Source organism: Drosophila santomea, chromosome X (assembly GCF_016746245.2).
Source record: "Drosophila santomea strain STO CAGO 1482 chromosome X, Prin_Dsan_1.1, whole genome shotgun sequence".
Lineage (NCBI taxonomy): Eukaryota > Metazoa > Arthropoda > Insecta > Diptera > Drosophilidae > Drosophila > Drosophila santomea.
Genome location: NC_053021.2, coordinates 9,163,642 through 9,179,912, shown reverse-complemented (window position 1 = coordinate 9,179,912; position 16,271 = coordinate 9,163,642). Strand labels below are relative to the sequence as shown.

General features: G+C 40.9%; 1 protein-coding gene and 2 non-coding genes across 3 annotated transcripts; 2 read left to right on the top strand and 1 right to left on the bottom strand.

Moving 5' to 3' along the window:
- Positions 1 to 3,813: 3,813 nt before the first annotated feature.
- On the top strand, positions 3,814 to 3,885 carry Trnaa-cgc. Its single transcript has one exon. It is a non-coding gene; the product is annotated as a tRNA-Ala (tRNA).
- Positions 3,886 to 4,106: 221 nt separating this feature from the next.
- Positions 4,107 to 4,178, top strand: Trnaa-cgc. Its single transcript has one exon. It is a non-coding gene; the product is annotated as a tRNA-Ala (tRNA).
- A 1,195-nt stretch (positions 4,179 to 5,373) lies between these two features.
- On the bottom strand, positions 5,374 to 6,513 carry LOC120457097 (metaxin-2). Its single transcript, XM_039644286.2, has one exon. The coding sequence runs from the start codon at positions 6,397 to 6,399 to the stop codon at positions 5,536 to 5,538; it is 864 nt and encodes a 287-aa protein (XP_039500220.1). The 5' UTR covers positions 6,400 to 6,513; the 3' UTR covers positions 5,374 to 5,535.
- Positions 6,514 to 16,271: the final 9,758 nt, after the last annotated feature.

Here is a 16,271-nt window from a genome sequence, read left to right as displayed (position 1 = left end):
TTTTTAAACAAATATATTTTCGTTGCCTGTGGTTTTTGATGGCGGTGCGGGTGGTGCTGCCTGGGTGGTTGGGTGGCTGCTGGTAGCCTGCTCCTGGCTGCTGTCAAACTTTTCACGCACGCCCGCTGCCGACGAGCGATTTCCCGGGTTGCACGGGTTGAAGACGCGAGCGCGCTCGCAAATCGATTTCCGCTTCATTACGCCGCCGTTTATGCGGCGCCCCAGAGCGGCAAATTCAGGAGCGGATCGAGGGATGAAACGGATGTCGGCGGCCCTGGGACTGGCACTCCAAATCGTATCAATCATCTTTCAGAAACACTTTGCACACCCACTCGCACGCCACTCAGCAGCTCGAGGAGACATCGAGTAAGATGTGAGATCCCCGTGACCCGGAGACCTCGGTCACAGCTCCCCTTTTGCGCCCCTCCAGAAATATTCGAGCTCATATGTCAGAGACAAGACCCGCAAATTGTTTGTTTACTTTTGCATGCCATTCTGCCATCCATCCGCTCGAATAAAAAATAAACAACCAACTCCCCCCACTCCCCCCACGACATTTGGCCTGTTATTTCAGGCCGCTTTCATGTCATTTTTCAAGTTTACACAAAATATTTCAAGTGTTTGATGTCTTTTGCACCCGAAGCGCATCAATTTCCTCCTTCACGCCAACCCACACATTTCATTTGGCCACATTTTATATGGTTCAGGCTTCGTAGATTCCGATTCAGATTCAGATACGGATACGGATACAGATACAACTAATGTTTTTCTGTTTGGCCTGCCAGCTGCACAAGCAACTCAATTAAAATTTAAGGCAACCACAAGCGGCAGCGTAAAAAACATATAAATATTGCGCATACGCCGCGTAAATCCATAATTGCATTTGTTTGTTATCGCCGACGCCACGTGACCAGGTGGTTCTGGGTGGTTCTGGGTGGTTTGGGGTGGCTTGGGGTGGCTTGGCTGGCTAAAGGTAGTTGGAATGACTGCCTGGGTGGTCGAGAGGTGGATCCAATAACAACAAGCCGGTCGGCGAGCAAAGCCAATGTATAAACCCCAATGTATCCGTGCTTTCGCCACGTACCGATAAACGATTTCCCCGTCTAAATTGCCTAACAAAAAATCAAAACAGTATTTATCTAATCTCATAAATAAGCGATGTTTAAGGATTTAGACGCAAATCACTGGGGCTCTCCAATTATCGGGGTTTGGTTGCCCCATTCATTAGGAATTTGATCCTGATAAAGAATACAACTGCAAAATGGTAGCTGTTCGTTCATAGAAGATTTTATAAGAATTTACAAAATTTCTGAGACTGGAAGGTGTTTGCCTATATGTGTTTTTTAAATTTAAGATTAAGTATTTATTATTGTAATGTCTATGATTATAAATACCAAGCTTATATTTGTTGTTAAATAATATCTTTTAAGAGTTTTCCAGGAGATATCTTTTTTTAGAAGGACTTCTGGGCTTTTATATGCATTTCGTTGCATTTCCACTTCAATTTGAACGTGCAATGTGTTTTTAAGCACTCAACAGGACGATGATGGAAGCAGGGGGTTGGGGATTTATGGGGGGTTTGGACCCCACCTTTCTTTCTTTTTTTTTTTTTTGGTGGCAACAATTGCCAAGTGCAGCCCGCAATGATGATCATCAGCAGCGGCGGCGGCAACATCATGATGATTGCCACTTGAGCGGGTTTTTCCGCTGAGTTTTCTCTGCTCGCAGTTTTTCCTTTTCTGTTTGGTTCTGTTTGGTTATATTTTGTTTTTTTTTTTTAACCACTGAAAGCGGCAACAATTTTCCCCGCCCCCCGCATGTGTGGGTGGTCAATTATTTGTTGCTACTTTATAAACTGCGACCGCTTTTGTTGTAGCTGCATAAATTGAGACCCAGTTTTTGTTTGCTTTCTCAGCCGAAAATCATGGCTACAACCATGGGTATAAAAATCGGAAAATCACAAGCTAAGAAGAATACGAGACGCAAACTTTTCATATAAATTACACGCAATAATATTTATTTAAAACTCTCTGCCAAAATTCCCGCCCATTGTTGTCGCTTGTGGGAAAAGAGCAAAGAGCACACAAGCACCTGCTCAAAAAGAGGAAGGCAGCCAGTCGATCCCAACATTTTCGGTAATTTGAAAGTAATTCGTTTAAAGGAATTTACGTGATTTGCCTAACAACCGAATCCAAGTCGTGGAGCCCGCGGTCCAACGAGTAAGTAAGTGAGTGGGTGAGTTGGGTGGCTGGGAGTCCTGCGATATTGAGTTGTTCAATGACACGCCATATTTCCTGGGGCGGGTTAATATGTGCGCCGTTTGCGTGCCACAGAATTATTGCCTAATCACTGCACTGGGTCCTTTCTGGCCAGCAAAGGAGGCGCAGAAAGAGGCGAATGAAGCTGGCAAAGGAGATAAAGATGTGGATATAGATGGACTAGGCCATCTTGCTGCGACATCGGTGACCGAGCAGCGGCGAAAGTAGCCGCAAGTAAAACTTTCTTCCCTCAGCCAATTTGGAGCCAAAAGAAAATTTGTAGGCTATAGAAAGTTTTGGCCCAAAAGCCCCCCCACTTTTGACCAGGCCATGGCGTAGAACTTTTCCATGTATAAATGCTGCGCACTGAAAAAAAAAGAAGACATATGTCCAAGTATGTCAAGTATTTCATTAATGAAACATTAAAGAAAGAACAACTTGAATAACTTAATAAACGCAACTCCCATTACCCTTTATTGCTACTATAAATTCTATTGATATACTAACTCATTACAATGATTGCAAATATTTTTTTAAAGTGCACATCTGTGTGTATATATATATATATATAGCTTAATGCATACCCGCCGTGTTTTTTGTCCCGTTTAGTCTATCTGTTGTTTAGTCGCCCTACGGCAGTCAGACGGGCGGCAGGGGGCGTGGTTGTGGGCGTTTGGGGCTTCTGGGCGTGGCATGTGCAAAAGTTTTCGCAACAAGCCCGACTACCAAAATAAACAGCCAACAATGGCAAGTGGCAGCGGTTAAGCTGACAGAATGCTGAATTCGGGATGCTACAAGGATCTGCAGGATATGGCGCTGAAAACTTTAGGCCAGCGGCAGGGAAAGTCGCTAAAATTTGTGGGTGGCCTGGGTTGGATGAATCGAGAAAAGCCGGAGAAAGTCGGAATAGTCGCTCAGCGACTCTGTGGGTGAACAAAATGAAAACAAATTGTGTTTTATATACTTTCCATTAGGGTTACTCGGGCGAGCGGAAGATGCGAGCGGCAAATGCAAGCTGAAGGTCGCTGATGATGACGGGAACTCCACGGATCCGGATGATGGATAATCGGGCGTCTCAGCTCGGAATAAAGCGATGAAGCACAACGTGACGTAAAAGTTCAGGTTGAGATGGCTCGAGGCCTCGAGTACCATGGTCATTTGAAGACAAAAGCGATTGTCTGAGGGTTATATTGAGTGTGATCTCGGAAAACAAAGTGGCTGAATCCTATTCAGTTATAAATATCGAGTGAATAATGTCCGGTGATTAGAATGAAATCATTAAGAACTTATGTACACTGAAAAGTTAATAAGAGAACACGCTGTAGTCGAGTTCTCTACTATCAGATACCAGTTACTCAGTAAGAAATTTTGAAATTCTTAATTCTTCGTTTCAACTTTCTAGCTTTTATAGTTCCGGAGATCACACCGTTTATACGGACAGCTTGACGCACGGACGGACACACATGGCCAAATCGACTCGGCTAGTGATTAGTACATTAGTACAAAAAGTCCTGTTCACTAAAAATAAATCATTATGCAAATCAACATAAGAGAAGGGGACGTAGCTCAGCGGTAGAGCGCTCGCTTCGCATGTGAGAGGTCTCGGGTTCAATTCCCGGCGTTTCCATTCTAAATTTTTTGAAACCAACATTTTTTGTTAGCTAAGTTCCGTAAATTATATAAAATCTTCATCAGGATCTGTCCGTTTGTCTTCCCGGACGTATGAAAGCTTTTTATTTGTTAAAAGAGAGAGACTCGACTCTTAACACAATTTGTTTTATTTATTTTATTTTCTAGTATATTAATATTAGCTTAGGTGAAGTCATTAATTAGTCCAATGACGTAAGAGGGGACGTAGCTCAGCGGTAGAGCGCTCGCTTCGCATGTGAGAGGTCTCGGGTTCAATTCCCGGCGTCTCCAGTTTTGAAAAATTACTTATTTTATTTATTAGTCGAAGTCTTTTTTGTAATATACATATATATAAACAAATGATAAAGTGATGTTCACCAGCGCGCACGTGTCGAAATTGAAATATTAATCCACACAAATCAGGTTGGCATTCGACAGGGGTCACGTTTATCGGTTTTCTGGCAGCTAAGTGTGCAGCCCACACGCACTAACACTAACACTAACACTAACACTCCAAACCGGAAGTCGGGCGGAAGCGGAAACAGACGAAAGGGCTGAAAATGGCCGGCAGCAACGATAATGACGATGCCGTCTGATGTCTGATGTCTGATGCTTCCCATTCCGATGGCGGCAGGACGAAAACGAGTTTCAAAATGAAGGAGTTGGGGATTGAGATGGAGCTCACGCGCTCATTGACGTTGAGCAACGCTTATTGGCGTACTTAATCCTTTTGGCAAATTCCAATAAATTACCAAGTCCAGGGACAGCTATCAAGGCCAGCGAAGATTATCCTCTGGGAGTCGTAGAAAAGGCCAAAACACAAAAACACAAACAAAAAAGAAGAACGGAAAAAATCATCAATAGGCCATGATGAGTTTCTGATTGCAAAGCACAAATGGGGGGAGCGGCAAAATGGTAGGAAAACTTGGGAAGCTGGCTGACAGCGGACCCGTCCATGTCCATGTCGATGTCGATGTCGATGATGGTTCCCTGATTGTCCGAACGATGCGGCCATGTCACACGGGTTAGCCGGAGTACTGGAGTCCCGTACCCGCAGACCCGTTAACTCTACGCCCAGGGAACTCTGCATTGAGATTGGTGACTTTGGGCCAGTCATAAAATCGAACCTACAAGTCGAGGGCGAACTTAAATTGAATGCCAGCCCGCGCCGAATCTACTGCCTACTACACTTAAAAAATAAAATTATTAATACAAGATGTAATTTTTCTCTGACTTGTTAGTATGGATTTTACATTTACATTATTTTCAAGTTATGCAAGAAACATTTAGTTATGCAATTTCGAAATTCAACTGTTACATCAACAATTTTGTATTAGGATTTTTCACTTTATTTGATTGTCTCGATTTGAGGTGGAAATTTCTTTAGTGTTCGCCTTGTCTGTTGCTGTATTTTATGGCATTGTGCGCTGGCTTAACTCTGCCTCCAGTTTCCCCGTGCCACTTCCCATACCAAACCCACTCCTCCGACTTGTCTGCCGTTTTTATTGTAAATGCTTTGCATATTTTTGATTGCCATCCCGACCCTGGCCAAATAAAAAAACAATAAGAATCCTTTGTTCCGGGGCAGAGGGATTCCGAGTCCTGTCCTTTCGCTTCCTTTCCTTTCCTTTCCTTTATTTTATTTTTGCTACTCCGACTCCTCCTTCTGCTCCTCCAGCACGCTGGTCAGGAGTTTGCCATCGAAAAGGCTCTCATCGATGCGGCGACAGTGGGCCAAGAGACGTGGATAGGTGGCCAGTACCTCGGCCAGTTCCATGTTGGGAAGTTTGGTGCTCATTATGGCTGCCACATGGCCAAAGACCAGGGCGTCCAGTTCGCATGGCCGTGATCCGCCGAGATAGCCCTTCTCATGGTGCTCGTCCAGTTCAGCGATCAATGCATCGGCACAGATGCCCACCTCCTGGATCACCTGATCGTTATCCAGATCCTGCCACTGGTACACCTTCAGAATCCTCTGTGCATCCTTCCGCTTGGCAAACCGACGAATCGCACTCAATGGCCACGGATGAGCCGCTGCACTGCGGGCGGCCGTGTACAGTTGGTAGTTTCCCTCGTCCACATAGCTCATGTGGATCTCCGCCAGGGTGAAGACATTTTCCACATAGTTCACCAGACAGCGGATGTCATCGCGCTGATCCTCGGACATCCAACTGCCCAGCGCATTGCTGCCTTGCATGACCTCCACCTGGGCCACAATTGGCTCGAATTCGGCAAAAGTCTTGACCGGACCCAAACGGAGCAGCGGCAGGTGGGTCAACCGACCACCAGGTGACATAAACTCCGCATTGTCGCTGATCTGCTCCGTGAATGGCAGATTGCACATGCGCAGATAGGTCTTCACCGCCAGGCAGCTGGAGTGTTCCGGCAACAGGAGCTGATTGTCCTCCGCCGGATGATGCAGGTGGGCGTCCGCCGGCCACGCCTCCTCCGACTTGCCCGCCTCCGTGGACGACTGCATCATGGCGGCGGTCAGGTTTTGCTCCAAATCCATGATCAATGTGCCGAAAATTTTGACAACGAGTTTCTGCTTTTAGAGTAGTTGGGTGGCAAATGTGGCAGTGGTGGATTTTTAAATAAATAAATATATTCAACTCTTGACAACTATTGATTACATTACTGCTATGTATATGTATATTATCTAAAATGTGTGATAACTAAAAGCCCTCCACCATTCAAATAAAAAAATAGCATTGCATGTTCAACTTAAATATTTAACATGTAACCTAATTATAATTAAAAGCACAAAAAAAAGATGCAGTTGACCTCAGATTTTACCCGCTGATTTATTCACAAGTTTGTCATTTTGCGCAATAATAAGTGTCTGAAGTGAGCAATTCCGGAATAACCCCTTTAACTTGTTTTCTTTGAGATTTGTTCGTTTGCGTACAGGCAAGTTGTTAAGTGAAACCAAATATATGGCAATTAAGTATTTAATTAGTCTGCAATCAAAGGAATTGAAATTTGAATTTGAAATTTGAAATTTGAAATGTGCAATTAGCAACGAATGTATTTGAAGGCAAATAAACTATGTCCGCAATTAGCCAAATAACTTGAAATCAAACCGAGACAGCGAGCAATATTCCTGCATTGGACTTGAAGAGCTGTCTGAGTCTGGCTTCGTTTCATCGTTGACAGGATTCACTTTTCCACAGAAAAATCAGTTGTGCTTTGATGATGGAAATGTTTTGTGAATTTTCTGCTCGACTGGACATTCAAGCAATTAATCATCGGCCACCGCCCAACATTCCATTTGCCCCCCCAAAAAGGTTTTTGGCCCACTCGCCCTACCCAACAATTTTTTCTACTACCACCCGCTGGTTTTGGCCGACAGCCTCGCGGGAACTGGAACTGGAACTGGAACTGAGGATGATAAATTACTCGGGCGGAGCATTATGCACAGTTTTGTGGCTTCTCTGATCCAGGACTCGAGTGCTTCCGGAAATGAGGCAAAAGTTTTTGGGCGCTCTATTTGAACGTTTCATGGATCATCAGGTACGAGAAGCTGACGGGCTCTCCATGATTGCTAATTGAATGGCCTTGATGATACGCTGCTACACGGAGAGAAACAGGAAATTGCGTGCTAAATCAAAGGTTACACTCGAACAATAAGAACTGTATACAAATTTAGAAATAAACATTTTTTTAAAATAATAATTTGAATAGTAGATATACATTTCCAAAGTACACATAATGTTCTATTTTAAAGAACTATATTTTTCTTAACCCTAGAATTGATTTGCTTTATAGTTTATACAGTTTGTTATAAAGTATTACGTTGTGCTTCTCTGGGCAATGTTAATTATCATAAAACCTATCTGGCTTGCCTTGACAGCTGTGAAAATGCGAGTTTCGATTGACGGATTAGACCATTTGGAGCGGACGCCTTGGAGCTGATTAGTATGCCCGCGGAGTTCGAAAGCCGAGGCTAATTTAACGCCAAATTTGGATGAGAGTTTTTGATTTACCAGCCAGCCAGGCAACCAGCGTTGTTGGGAAATATACGAGGGACGAGGCAATGTCGTTGATTGATTCGGTCGAGGGCTTCTGGGAATTCCATCCAATCCATTGACAACCAAGTCTCAAAACGCAGCCAAATTAATTAAGCCACACAGAGCAGCCACTTCGGTATCGAACAAGTAGCATCTAGCCATTCTGGGTTAGGGATTCAGGACTCAGTATTCAGGATGCTCGAGATGCTCAGGATGCTCGGGATGGCAAGGATGGCAAGGATGTTGGCCTGGTTGAGACATCGTTTCGGCAACAAAAGCCAACAAAAGGCAACAATTCTTACCCACTAATAAAGAATAATATGACTGCCATAAAACTCAATTTATTACCAAAATGTCGACAAGCAGCAGACTTTTGTGCGTATATGTGCCACTGTGTCTTATTCGCTTTCTCCTTTCTTATTTTGTGTGTCTGTGCGTTTGTGTGAGAGTTACGACCTACGGAGAAAGGAGGTGAAAGGAGAACGAATGACGTACGGAAGTGGCAAACAGCAAAAGTTTATGCTGCCATTTTTGTTTGGCAATTTTCTATTTCTATTTCAATTCCAAGGCGTCGTTTTATTTGCATTTGGTGTGAGATATGTGTGCGCGACTTGCGATCCTAGCTTGGCCTCTTACTTTATCAGCGATACCCTGTAAACTGTTTGAACCTTAGCTTAATCATTTATAAGGTAGCAATACAAATTAGCAACACAATTAAAATTTCAATTAAGAACAAGGGGTTTAAGATTTAGTGATTGTATTAGGAAAACAAGAGAGAACGGTGTAGTCGAGTTTCTCGACTATCTGATACCCGTTACTCAGCGTTACTTAGAGTGGGCGTGGCAACATGAATCGACAAACATGCGCTGCTTCTATGTCTCTGGAGTCTGTATGCTTAATCTCAACTTTCTAGCTTTTGTAGTTCCTGAGATCTCGACGTTCATACGGACAGGCAGACGGACGGACAGACGGACGGACAGACGGACAGACGGACAGACGGACAGACGGACGGACAGACGGACAGACGGACGGACAGACGGACATGGCCAGATCGACTCGGCTATTGATCCTGATCAAGAATATATATACTTTATATGGTCGGAAACGCTTCCTTCTGCCTGTTACATACTTTTCAACGAATCTGGTATACCCTTTTACTCTACGAGTAACGGGTATAACTAAAGCAATTCAAAATCATTAGATTCACTAGAAGTAATAGTGATTTAAAGAAAGATATAAGTTCTGATATATTACCTCTGATACTTCTAAAAAAAGACTACTGCAAGTAAATAATTATAAAAATAAATATGTTAACCAACTTTTTAGCTATTATATTTGTTTTTCCTTTAGGGTAAATCTCGTGTTGTTCCCCTTGAAATATTTGTTGTATCATCGTTATTCTTGGCTTTTAACGTAATTCTTTCGCAGGACTCCATGACTCCGTCCTTGTCTTCTTCTTCGACTCTTGCACTCGTTTCATTTTTATCCTTGCTGTGCAATTTTATTTGCTATTTCGGTATTGTGCTCCTCCATTCCACGTTGCTGCTTGTCTTTATTATTATTTTGTTTCTACAGTTGGCGATTTGTTGCTTTTTGTGTTGGTCTTTGGAGGTTGGACGTTGGCATTGTTGGAGATTGCTGGATGTATTGTTGGCCATTGCGAAATTTTGTTGGCCAGCTGTTGGGCGCACTTCACCGGCCGCTTTGTGGCCACAATTCGGCGGAGTTCTTGAAAGAAGGCGATGGTTGGGGAAGACAATCCTCGCTCTGGATGCCGCTAAATAACCGTTTGGCTGAGCTAATCCACGGCCACATTGTCCATTGTCTGGGACAGATAAGCGGCCATTGGACATTTGGACATTTGGACACTGAAACACCAAGAGCAGATGGTGTGGCACCGGAACAACGAAGTATGAAACAGAGGTACCCAGCTTGCTTCAATAATAAATTGGCAAAAATATCTATAGGCAACGCCAAATATAACATAATATTCAAGTTTAGTTCGCTTACTTATCTTGGACATGGTATACACTGCGTATGCGTAATGCCGCTTCACGCCGCTTTGAACATTAATTATACGCCACGTAGTCCAAACAATATATCTCCCAACTGAGTTCTTTCCTTCAGATATCTGCTTATTGAACGATTTCTTTTTCCCAAGACCTACAGACAAATGTCAACTGCAATGTCCTGGAACGTTTGCGGTTGTCCTAATGGAACCATTACGTCCCAGATATACATTAAGTAGGATGGTGAATGAAATGGAAAACCTTTTATGTTACATTAAATTTGACTGCGTGCCGAGTGGCAGTGTGGTAAATGGGGTAAAGGGTCGGGCGCTGTGTCTCCGTGTCTCGGTGTCTCCAGGACATCGTTTCTGTGTCCTGGCTGGCGGGCTTGTCAAAGTTGTCGCAACATTGTGGCGCTGTCAGTGTCATTGTCGCTGCAAATTATGGCGACCTGAATGCGTAAATGATGCTTAATTAACATTTACCCGGATTCCAGCCAGGCGAAAGCCATGAAATGTCTACGTTGCGGTGTGTGTTCTGTGTGTGTGGTATGGTGTGTGGCAGACCCCGGCCAGAAATTGCAAGTTATTCGCGTTTCCAAGCAAAAATAAGCACAAACTGGAGGATGGAGGATGGAGGAGCGGTCGGGAAGAAGCTGGCAAAGTGGGCCAAAAAGTGAGTCGAAGCGCATTTCGAATGGAAAGGTTGTAACAAAGCCACAAACGGAGGGTTCACGGCGAGAAAAGTCGTCGATTTTGGTCAGCGATTTCAGCAGGAAAGTTAAAAATTAAAGAGTAGCATTACGGGTAATTGTCAATAACGAATTATGTACCTATTGCAATAATATATGTATGTAAGACTCTATCACTGTTTTCTGTGCATCACTGCAAACGCATGCAGCTCCACAAATAAGTTTTCGCCATGTTCGGGTTAATCGGAACTAATTGCAATGCCGGAGAGGCATAGAGAACCCCCTTCGTATGACCCTAATTAATCCCTAAGTCAGATAATACGGGCCTTGTAGCCCTGGCACGCACTCATGAAAATCACTTAGCCGAATTAGCCGGGCCAAAACGAGATGCTGCCCAGGCCAAAAACGAAAAGCGAAACGAAACGAATCGAGACGAGACGAGACGAGACGAGACATTACGTCAACGTTAACTATGTGGCGTTGCTCTGTCCGCTCAGAAGGAAAAACGGTTAAGGATATGGCGGGATATAGAGATATATATAGGGGGGAGGGTAAGGGTCAGCCGTAGGCGGGAAAGGACACGCTTTTAATACAATTAGAGCGCTTAAGTTAAGTGCTCCCAGACTACGCAGATGGCCAGATGTTCTGATGCTCTGATGCTTCTCCAGCTGCTCCTTGTTTCTCCTTCTCCACCAGCGATCTCGGGGCAATGGCACTTTAAGTTAATGGCGTAAGCACAAACGACAGGTGGGGGGGTGTGGGTTAACAACAAAGGATTGAACTTTGTTAGGAACAAGCGGTAAATGAAATGAACTACAGGTGGACAAGGGAGTTGGGGCTGGTTATGGTTTCGGCTTAGTTGGGGATTGGGGATTGGGGGAGGACCACTTGGGTTGGCCCAGGTTAAGTTGGGTGCCAATGAGAGCACGAACGAGGCAATAAATAAGAAATAACGTGAGTTTGAAAAGGGCATGGAACACGCAGATACATAAATTGGTTTTTAAAATAGTTTATTTAGTAAAGGTATCAAAATGTATAGGTTTTATTCTGCAATCCTGCAAGTCAATAAAATATTTAATTATGAAATATTATAATATAATACTACTTCCATCTGGCAAAAACCATATTCCCATATCTTTTAATAACTGAAATGAAGTTCAACTTATTTCCAATTCAAGAAGGTATCCTTCACGGTACTTCATTTTCCAGGCTATCATTTTGACACGCCGTCCTCGGCAGCTTGGCACTTGGACCCATATTTACGCCCTGATTGGGGGGCATTGTGGCATTGACTAACGGTGACCCAGACGGTGCCGCCTCCACTTCCAAAGGAGCACCACTTGCCCACCACCACTCTTAATCCGCCAGCCATTTGCCATAATCATTGTCGTTGTCCGCGCCGTCTGCTTCTGGCATAGTGTTAATTGAAAATTAATGGCGCGATGGCAAAAAACTAAACATGCACATTTTCGCTGACTCGCCGCCAGGTGGAGCCAGTTAAGCGCTTCAGCAGTGAAGAGCGGGGAAAATGCGTTGGAAAAACTGTGTGAAAAGTGTGGAAATGCGGGAAAAAATGGGGAAAAATGGGTAACTTGGAGTCGCTGGTCTGAAGTGCTAAGCAAATTAACATTCCATAATTAAATACGGATGACGTGGACAAAGGGTGCAAAAGAGTGTAATACATATATAAAATAGCCATGTATATATGTATGTACATGAGTTAAAGGTATACATGGCGGTATAAAAAAAAAGAAGAAACTTCAGGCCGTTTTTAATTGTGATTAATTGCGAATTTCTGTGCCCTCGTCGTCATCTGGGCTTTTCCCTACATTTTCCCCCCACCTTTTACATACATACATATATACATACATATATAGTATAGTATATTTCCATTGTGCAGAGGCGCAAAAGTTGCGTGGGCACGAGTCGTGGCACATGGAACAGATGCCAACAACGGCGACAATGGCTTAACACTTTGACCGTATTCCGATTTCCCACACCACCCAACCCACCCGCATTTCCCGAGCCCATGGCGAAAAGTAAAGGTTAAATTAAAATAAGTAGGCAGGTCCAAAAATGAAATCGGGAAAAAAGGGTTAAAGCGACGAAGATGGGCCAGGAAAATAAGATGGAGTGGAGGAAATTAAGCAGCCTGACTAGAGAATAATAAGCGAGTAAAAGGATACAAAGCTAACAAAGGATAGGAAAAACAATAATATGGACAAAGAAGTGCAAGTGGAACTTCTCAAATAGTAGAGTTTTGTTTAAGCTTAAATTGGGCGATATATTCCCTTTGAAGTGCCCTAATATTTCTGGTGGATGGTTTTTTCGAGGCTTTTTTTGATAGCTGTAAAAATAGTTGTCCAAAAGTAGAATGAATTCGTAACGAAATTCCCTATCCACCTGTGTTCACATTATGGCGAAAACGCCGATTGAAAATATTCGATTTTTTTACAACATTTTTTTTTTTGATTTTTTGATAAAAAATAATACGTTTTTTTTCGATAGCAACAAAAATAGTTGTCCAAAAGTGGAATGCCATATCTCGTTGAATTCGTTACAAAATTCCCTATCGATCCATGTACATACATTGATATGCTAAATTTTGGCCATTTTTCGCAAATTTTGATGATGGTACCCCTTATCCAAAATGAGAAAATTTGTTAAATTTTTTTTTTGCGAAAATCAAAAAAGTAGTGATACACATAGTTAGCTATGTTTAATAGCTGCACAAAACTGTCTTTATTTTAGCTGTGCGCTAAAAAATAATACGTTTTTTTTCGATAGCAACAAAAATAGTTGTCCAAAAGTGGAATGCCATAGCTCGTTGAATTCGTTACAGAATTCCCTATCGATCCATGTACATACATTGATATGCTAATTTTTGGCCATTTTTCGCAAATTTTGATGAATTTGTTAAATTTTTTTTTTGCGAAAATCAAAAAAGTAGTGATACACATAGTTAGCTATGTTTAATAGCAGCACAAAACTGTCTTTATTTTAGCTGTGCGCCCATTTTTGGTCAAGTTATGGCGAAAACGCCGATTGAAAATATTCGATTTTTTTACATTTTTTTTTTTCCAGCTTGACAACTACTTTTACTGCTATCGAAATGGGCGCACAGCTAAAATAAAGACAGTTTTGTGCTGCTATTAAACATAGCTAACTATGTGTATCACTACTTTTTTGATTTTCGCAAAAAAAAAATTTAACAAATTTTTGCATTTTCGATAAGGGGTACCATCATCAAAATTTGCGAAAAATGGCCAAAAATTAGCATATCAATGTATGTACATGGATCGATAGGGAATTTTGTAACGAATTCAACGAGCTATGGCATTCCACATTTGGACAACTACTTTTACTGCTATCGAAAAAAAACGTATTATTTTTTACCAAAAAATCTAAAAAAAAAATTTTGTAAAAAAATCGAATATTTTCAATCGGCGTTTTCGCCATAACTTGACCAAAAATGGGCGCACAGCTAAAATAAAGACAGTTTTGTGCTGCTATTAAACATAGCTAATTATGTGTATCACTACTTTTTTGATTTTCGCAAAAAAAAAATTTAACAAATTTTTGCATGTTCGATAAGGGGTACCATCATCAAAATTTGCGAAAAATGGCCAAAAATTAGCATATCAATGTATGTACATGGATCGATAGGGAATTTTGTAACGAATTCAACGAGCTATGGCATTCCACATTTGGACAACTACTTTTACTGCTATCGAAAAAAAACGTATTATTTTTTATCAAAAAATCTAAAAAAAAAATTTTGTAAAAAAATCGAATATTTTCAATCGGCGTTTTCGCCATAACTTGACCAAAAATGGGCGCACAGCTAAAATAAAGACAGTTTTGTGCTGCTATTAAACATAGCTAACTATGTGTATCACTACTTTTTTGATTTTCGCAAAAAAAAATTTAACAAATTTTTGCATTTTCGATAAGGGGTACCATCATCAAAATTTGCGAAAAATGGCCAAAAATTAGCATATCAATGTATGTACATGGATCGATAGGGAATTTTGTAACGAATTCAACGAGCTATGGCATTCCACATTTGGACAACTACTTTTACTGCTATCGAAAAAAACGTATTATTTTTTATCAAAAAATCTAAAAAAAAATTTTGTAAAAAAATCGAATATTTTCAATCGGCGTTTTCGCCATAACTTGACCAAAAATGGGCGCACAGCTAAAATAAAGACAGTTTTGTGCTGCTATTAAACATAGCTAACTATGTGTATCACTACTTTTTTGATTTTCGCAAAAAAACAATTTAACAAATTTTTGCATTTTCGATAAGGGGTACCATCATCAAAATTTGCGAAAAATGGCCAAAAATTAGCATATCAATGTATGTACATGGATCGATAGGGAATTTTGTAACGAATTCAACGAGCTATGGCATTCCACATTTGGACAACTACTTTTACTGCTATCGAAAAAAAACGTATTATTTTTTATCAAAAAATCTAAAAAAAAAATTTTGTAAAAAAATCGAATATTTTCAATCGGCGTTTTCGCCATAACTTGACCAAAAATGGGCGCACAGCTAAAATAAAGACAGTTTTGTGCTGCTATTAAACATAGCTAATTATGTGTATCACTACTTTTTTGATTTTCGCAAAAAAAAAATTTAACAAATTTTTGCATTTTCGATAAGGGGTACCATCATCAAAATTTGCGAAAAATGGCCAAAAATTAGCATATCAATGTATGTACATGGATCGATAGGGAATTTTGTAACGAATTCAACGAGCTATGGCATTCCACATTTGGACAACTACTTTTACTGCTATCGAAAAAAAACGTATTATTTTTTATCAAAAAATCTAAAAAAAAAATTTTGTAAAAAAATCGAATATTTTCAATCGGCGTTTTCGCCATAACTTGACCAAAAATGGGCGCACAGCTAAAATAAAGACAGTTTTGTGCTGCTATTAAACATAGCTAACTATGTGTATCACTACTTTTTTGATTTTCGCAAAAAAAAAATTTAACAAATTTTTGCATTTTCGATAAGGGGTACCATCATCAAAATTTGCGAAAAATGGCCAAAAATTAGCATATCAATGTATGTACATGGATCGATAGGGAATTTTGTAACGAATTCAACGAGCTATGGCATTCCACATTTGGACAACTATTTTTGTTGCTATCGAAAAAAAACGTATTATTTTTTATCAAAAAATCTAAAAAAAAAATTTTGTAAAAAAATCGAATATTTTCAATCGGCGTTTTCGCCATAACTTGACCAAAAATGGGCGCACAGCTAAAATAAAGACAGTTTTGTGCTGCTATTAAACATAGCTAACTATGTGTATCACTACTTTTTTGATTTTCGCAAAAAAAAAATTTAACAAATTTTTGCATTTTCGATAAGGGGTACCATCATCAAAATTTGCGAAAAATGGCCAAAAATTAGCATATCAATGTATGTACATGGATCGATAGGGAATTTTGTAACGAATTCAACGAGCTATGGCATTCCACATTTGGACAACTACTTTTACTGCTATCGAAAAAAAACGTATTATTTTTTATCAAAAAATCTAAAAAAAAAATTTTGTAAAAAAATCGAATATTTTCAATCGGCGTTTTCGCCATAACTTGACCAAAAATGGGCGCACAGCTAAAATAAAGACAGTTTTGTGCTGCTATTAAA

Excerpts from the sequence above, each read along its gene's own strand:
- LOC120457097 (XM_039644286.2), bottom strand. The coding sequence starts at position 6,399 with ATGGATTTGGAGCAAAACCTGACCGCCGCCATGATGCAGTCGTCCACG.